The 7209-nt window shown below is 40.2% G+C and overlaps 1 protein-coding gene across 1 annotated transcript; it reads left to right on the top strand.

The window, feature by feature from the left end:
* Nucleotides 1–429: 429 nt before the first annotated feature.
* On the top strand, nucleotides 430–6260 carry RB195_019483 (uncharacterized protein; the record flags this gene model as incomplete). Its single annotated transcript, XM_064187342.1, has 10 exons — nucleotides 430–480; nucleotides 2300–2407; nucleotides 2475–2572; nucleotides 3414–3489; nucleotides 3542–3628; nucleotides 3684–3785; nucleotides 4768–4812; nucleotides 5512–5611; nucleotides 5973–6109; nucleotides 6162–6260. 10 exons carry the CDS (start codon nucleotides 430–432, stop codon nucleotides 6258–6260), a joined length of 903 nt encoding a protein of 300 aa, XP_064043223.1.
* Nucleotides 6261–7209: the final 949 nt, after the last annotated feature.

Consider the following 7209-nt stretch of genomic DNA (forward strand, 5'->3'; position numbering starts at 1 on the left):
GTTCCGCTGTTACGGGAAGCTGTTATGAAACATTGGTTCCGGAAAATATTTGGCTCGTTCTCAAGCGTTATTCGATCGTAAGCATCGCAACACGAATGCCCGGTACATGCCCGACGCCCGGCCCCTTGTTCTTCGAGCGCTATTTAAAAGGGCCAGTGAGTGGCGATTGTGACCGCTTCTTCGTGTACGGTATGCGGCCACTGCGAACAATTCATCAGGAGCAACTAACATCTCCTTTTCCTTCGTTTCTGATTTCTTCTGCAGGAAATAATTTGAATTATTCTACCGTCACACATTTGTTCGTCTACGTATTTCCTTCCTTCTCTTAAAGCCTTTTAATGCAGCAAACAGAATATTTTTATTTGTGAAGTGATATGAGCGAAAAAGATGTAAAAATTATATTTATTTATTCCCAGTTCACATTTAGGCATGCAGGGGAAGGCGCTTGTGCTGCTATGCGTTTGGTCCTGTGCGATTGAGGTAAGCCGACGAAGGTTGTTGAATGCGATCTGCTTTTACGCCTGCAGCAATACATCTATATGTATAAATTCTCACATTTACGATATTATTTCTAGAAATTTGCATTGATGTACATTCTTTCCCCTTAAATGAGTTTATGTACACTAATTCCATGAAAAAGTAGAGGAACATTTAATGAGTAGCTCAGAAGTGTGCTTATGTGCATATTCGGAACCATTTTCCTCTTTTTAACACAATTAGCGTACAAAAAGCGAATGAAAATGCAATTGGTGAGTCAGCGAGAGCTGAACTTTGTGAATTTATGAGTATTAAAGGAAAATGAAAAACAATTAAACATTCAGCGCTCTTTTAATTTGAAAATACGACTCCAGCTAGGCTAGCGGCTGATTTCCAGGATGTTTTGCTTCTACATAGCTTTGAATAGCCGGTTCATATCTATACACCTACAATTCGAATTCGGACCAATTCGGACCAATGACGAATCTAAATGTTTCTGCATGTTATAGCCGTTTTCGCTTGTGAATGTCATATTCCGCTATGTATTGTGATGCATCGCTCATAAAAGACCAAGTTTTTAACTCTCCGTAGCATTTACAATCGAGGAACTCGGAAAAGGGAAATAGGAAATCTGCACTCGTAGAAAAAATCCTCATTACCAAATAAAACTCAACCAAAAAGTTTTTTCTCTTTTTTTTCTGCGAGTGGAATTATTTTTCCGAGAGCAAAAGTTTTGCAGCAAATACTCACCAAGTAATAAGAATGATAAAGTAAAGAAGAACTCCTACGAACTGATCCATCTTGCAGAGATCACAATTTTTATAATTTGAATCATTAAACGGAAGACACCCCGTAGGAGAGAGTTCTCTTTCATAGTTTAAAAAAAGACACCTTTTGTTTCTGTTTTCCACTTTTGACGAAGAGAAAATTATGTGAATTTTCATGGGTTTGTGGTTACTAAAACGTTTACTTTTGTCTAAAACTGTCTAAGAGTACAAGTACACAGATATGCGAAAGAAGAGCGTCTTCTGGCAATTCCACATTTAGAAATGTTTTTTTATTCAAATGATATTAATACGGTCGGTACACGTATAGAAAATTGGCGATCCTGGGAGAATAGGCGTTCAAAAGAAAGGATAATAGAGTTCTTCCGTTCTTAAACTTTAATTGAAAGGGAAAAGGATGAACTGTCTGCGCCATCGCGTTCACTTCAGTGCAGAATCGTCTAAGATTCACGGACGAGTAACTGGAGATAATGGCTTACATATATAATCACCTGTGGGTGTTAGCCGGCGTCTCAAATCAGTGTTTCTATCCTCCCAAGTGAGTCTAGTACCAAATTGTCGATCCTGCAGGGATGAAAGGTTTGGTTGACACTGGGGCAGAATCGAACCTCTGATCAGTCATGCCGCAGCCACAGCAGAACAATACATATCAAATGCACTGCAGCTGTGCTAATCGTTCAATTTTCAAGAAAAACGATTAAACAAAAATTCAAAAGGTATTGAAACTTCCAAAAAAGAGATTTAAAATGTGTTTAACGTTCAACTATGTCAGTCAGCTACAGGTAAAGGCAAATACTCTCTTGACAATCACCAGAAAAGATACCTTTTGCAAATCTTTGTTAGGAGAAAGCTGAGAAACGTGTTACCATTCTAATTTCCTAAGTGAAAGTGTTTCCGTTGAAAAATAAGATTGTTTAGCCTCAACGTAGATAATTCTACTTGTAGATCATATTTAGAAAATCATCGCATCCAGTACGAATGGATTCGAATTTGCGAATTGCTCGATCTACTGCTCACTGCAATTTTCATCGGTTTAGGCTGTGAAGCAAAATGCTCTCACCATTCGAGCTAAACGACAGGAATGCAAATGTCTTCAGAACCAACTCGAAGGCGGGCTTACATGCAGTTGTTCCAAGGCACCGGGGGTGAATATGGCAATATATTTTATTTCTTTTTGTGCTACTCCTAAAATTCTCAAACTTTAATTCTAAGGCCGAAGCAGCGCATATGGAAACCGAAACAATCCATCAAACAGAACTCGCTCACGAACTCTCCAACAGCATCCAGTCGTACCCTCAAAGCCAGGCTCGGTGAGCTGATTCAATTTTTCTGAGTTTTTGCATTAATTTTGCAAAACTACAACGGAAAGCGAAAGAGAAAAGAAAAGAAAGAAGAAAAGAGGAAGGAGAAATCAGGAGAAGGACGAACATCGAGCAGTGGAAAGACTGCGTCACCAGTATTTTTGCGCCGTCGATTGTTCGACACCAGATCGAAATTAAATTGGCAGAATATTTTTCTACGATTCTAATTGTAAACAGTTTGGGATCCACGAATGGCTTAATACTCGATAAGTACGCAGTTGAGAACATATTTTATTTGGAGTTCTGATCTCTCATGCTTTCCTTCGAAATGGCATCTACTCACTACACTACCCAGCTTTGATTTTTTTTTCTGTTAAAATTCTACGCCTCGGTACTTACTATTGAGCCATTTCTACACTACCTTCCCATGGTTTTGGGCCTTTAACAGTGCTGCTCTCTGAAAGTCACCGCAGAAAATGTGTTCCTGTTTTGCAACTCAAAAACCGCATTATTCACGAGTGATCCAGTACCTTATGTGAATATGAATATATATACATTGTTTTCGCAAGAAGTATTGTGAATTTATTGTCACCGGTCAATATAATCGCGGTCGTGCCTCAATTGCTCCACTCCTCTCTGGCTCCTGTCTGGACACTTTTAGATGTTTTTCGTCGCAGAAGCCACAAGCATGTGATGAGATCCATAAAGTTAGAAACGATATAGACAACGACTCTCGAGTACAACAGCGGCTCGAAAAATCCATGTACTAGTGGTTTTTTTCCAAAACTAAAACTAGCACTTCAAATTGTTTGAAACGAACACAATTCAAAACATAACTAAAAGTTTTCAGATGTGGATGTTTGCAAATTGTATTCCTTGGAACTCCCCAATACCAGTGCCAGTGCGGAGACGGGAACGGAAACCCAGTAAGTCTTGAACGTACGTCTCCTCATGTCTAGCTCATCGAGCAAATTTAAGCTCCCTTCAACAACGATCCCAACACCAACCACCACCATGGCCCCCATCACCACAACACCAACGCAGGCTCCTATTGAATATCCGACGGTTGCTACCCTTTACCATTGTTTTTGTTTATGGATATCATTCACTGATTCCATAGGTCCCAACGGTTACCCAAGGACCAGGACAATGTCAATGCGTGATGATCCGTATCTCAGGACCAGCGTCAGCGCAGTATCAGTGCAATTGCGACAACACTCAAGTAATTGTTGTTTTTGTTTTTTTTTTCTTTGGTTCAGAAACAGGCCATAATATTCCCGTTAGGAATACATAATCCTCTAGATCAGATTCTTAGAACATTTCCCGGTGGCTCTATCTGGACTTCGAAATCAAGTTGGAGAATTAGATGCGCTCTGGCTCAGCGCTGCTTCTAGAGCTTTGACATTAAGGAGAACACTAGAAAAAAGAATTGTTCTCACCTGGAACTTTTGTTCCTTTCTTGACCGATTCTCACCTGACGGAATAACTACTTTAACGTTTTAAATGCAGATGAAATGTCAATGATGGCTCTTGCTTTATCTTTTGTTATGTTATAATTTCTTACCGATCGTCTGTTGCCAAAGGACAGCGTGTCACGATTTTGACGTGGTGCGGAACCCACAGCGAAAACGTATAGTTAAGGTAATAGAATACAGTATTCAACGTGGTTTCTCTCATCTTTCCCTCATTGTCATGAGAAACGGCGTGGTCACGGGGTTCTTTTCTGCGAAATCAATAATGACGCTTCATCCTTGTGCACGCGCCGCATCCACGTGCGAGCAGTCGAAGATTAATTGGGTCTCCCCACCAGTCTATTCAAGTTAAACTTATGAACAGGTTGCTGAGGAGACCGTAACGTGTACATAGAGGCGCGTTCTAACGTACCTCGTAGGAAGTAAAGCGGCTCACACGTTGCTTTTTAACGAAGGTTGAGGGAAAGGTGAGCGGAACCACGCTCGTATTCGTAATATACAACCTAAACTCTACGTTTTCCCTTGGTTTTCGTGCTACGTCAATTGTCAATTTTATGATACATACATTGCCTTTAAACGACTTTTAGCATAATGGCTCTTTGAAATCTTTGAAATGCAGTTGTCATATGGGCACATTTTTGCAGTTTAGTAAGTGCAAAAATCAAAAAACAAATCAGAAAATCAGAAAAACAGAAATAATCAAAGAAAGAAATCAGAAAAAGACTTTTTCAGGAGTATCCGACCCTGGCAGAAACGATGCCCACTCCACCACCCGAGGTAAAAGGAAACATTTTTTATCATAAAAAATAAAATCAATTGGAAATGATTAGTCGGCTGTAACTGGCCGACAGTGTCAATTCTGGGAGGAGCTTAGACTATCTTAACTGCGAACCACAGAGATGCTGTACTCTAAGGAACAACTCTGGATAAAAGCTGAACAGCGCCTGGATGTAATGCAACTTGAGCAATAATATTGCTTCATTTGCGGCATTGCGTTATTCGTTATTATTCTCACACGGGAGTCTTTCGTATTTAAAGAACTTCAAATTCTGGAAACTCCGTGCACTTTGAAGTGATCAGGAAACTGCTCCTTTCATACACCTCAATCAACCAAATGTGCTCTCTCGTTACAACTAAGCAATGGTAGTGTGGTTTGCTTCTTACTTAACAAAAGAAGATATGGTAATATGTAATACGGTAACTTCTAAGGTTGAGATAGCTCACCATTGTCATTGGCTCCGTTATCTAGAACATTGCATCAGACTTCTTCTAAAAATTCAAAATTTTCCGGGAATTTTTTGAGAAATCATGCGAATGCGCAGTGCAAATATGCGAATAGTCATGCGAATAGTATGGCGAATACGAACTACATAATTGCAAAAATAGAAGACTTGAAGCGTTGTCAATTTCTTGTTTTTGTTTTCTCACAGCCTTTTATGTCACCACTCTTCGTTCTTCACATACAATCCTTTTCAGACATTCGCTCCAATCACATATCCACCACAGACACACGCTCCATCGACAGAAATTCCAGTCACTCTACCTACTGAGCAAACGCTTCCTACACAACAACAACGTGAGTTCAAGCCGAAGCTTCCTTGACTTTGCTCGGAAGTTTTTTTCTAATATCACACCTTTTTCGGGGAGGGTGTAGTGTAGCGGTTAGAGGTTCCGCTTCCTGCACGATCGATTGGAGGTTCGAATCCGCCCTAGTGTTCATCAAGCCTTTCATCCCTCCGGGGTCGATAAATTGGTACCAGACTTGTCTGGGAGGATAAAAAACACTGACTTGGCACATCGGCTGGTCACCCCAAGTCATTGTTCAAGCCAGTTTCACGTTCGTAAACCTAAGATTCTGAATTGAAATGAATGTGGGGGCGCATCCCAAGCGGGTTGATTAACGCCAGAAGCTTTGTCCTTTATCACACCTTTTTCAGCTATTGGCCAATATCCGCTGACTACAACTTGCGTGATGTACGTCGGTGTACAAACGTCGCCTTGTGTTTGCCTTCCACAGTACGATCAATGTGCGCAGAATATTTGCTGCTTGAAAGCGAGATATCGCAGCCATAAGGTGAATAAATTTCCCTAGATTCAGTAAAGCGGTAAAACGGATGCGTTTACAGCAGGCTATTCCGATGCAACCGCAGAACGATGCCGATCCTTCTACCGTCGACATGTTGATGAACATCCTGAAGAAGATAAAAAATAAGCTCAGCCAATAACTATCGCCTCGAAGATGCTGATTTTCAAGCAGAAGCGAACTTGTCTGTACAAAGTAGTTGATGTGCTAATTGTAATCGAATGAACGAAGTTAATGACAAAAATAATTGTGAACATAAATTTATTGCAATAACACAACATATGCGACTGATGAGTGAAAATCGAAATTTACAGCGGTAAGGGAATGTGGAGTGAGTCTCTCCAGAATGAGTCAGTGCTCGGACCTCACAACATATCATATATTTATTTGTACGACATTCTACAGACCATTGATCCCTCTTTTCTTGAAATTGTGCTTCAAAGATAACAAACATATGAATTTTTAACAGATGTTACGTATGGTTGGCGAAGCAAACAAAAATTCGTCTAGTTTCGACCATTTCGTTGAAATCATCATTTCGCCTTCCTTTTTTCTTTTTTTTTACTATGCATAGGAGCTCAGGTGTGCAAAAAAATCAATACAGAAACTTGATTAAAACCAAGGAACCATTGAGGGATAAATCTGCGAAGGAGAACAAGCTCCAAAAATCTGAGACTACGGAAAAACAAGCCAGTGGGAATAAAAAAGAGTACGGATTGCCACACACAGCATTTTCGATCTTAGAGTTAGTTTGTTGGGGAATGCTTCTTCAGCCGTTGTATCTGAAAAACAACCGTTGAAGCTCTCGTGGTATTTCCTGCGTACTGGATTCCTTCTTTTTTTGCTTTTTCCTTCCGGATGAATTTACTCGACTTGTTCATTGTCTCAATCCTTCGCTAACAAAGTAGACCAAAACACTTACGTACGGGAGTAGAACAACGCTGAGTAGACGTAGGAGATCAGCTTTGAGTATTGCATATGGCAAAAATGATCTACAGTTTAGAGTAAGAGTAGACGTGGGAAGTTGAGGGAAAACGCTTTTGCAAAGAATCAGAAATGTGAGCATAAATCGGAGAATTCGCGTGTTCGAG

This window comes from Necator americanus, chromosome II (assembly GCF_031761385.1).
Source record: "Necator americanus strain Aroian chromosome II, whole genome shotgun sequence".
In the NCBI taxonomy this organism is placed as follows: Eukaryota; Metazoa; Nematoda; class Chromadorea; order Rhabditida; family Ancylostomatidae; genus Necator; species Necator americanus.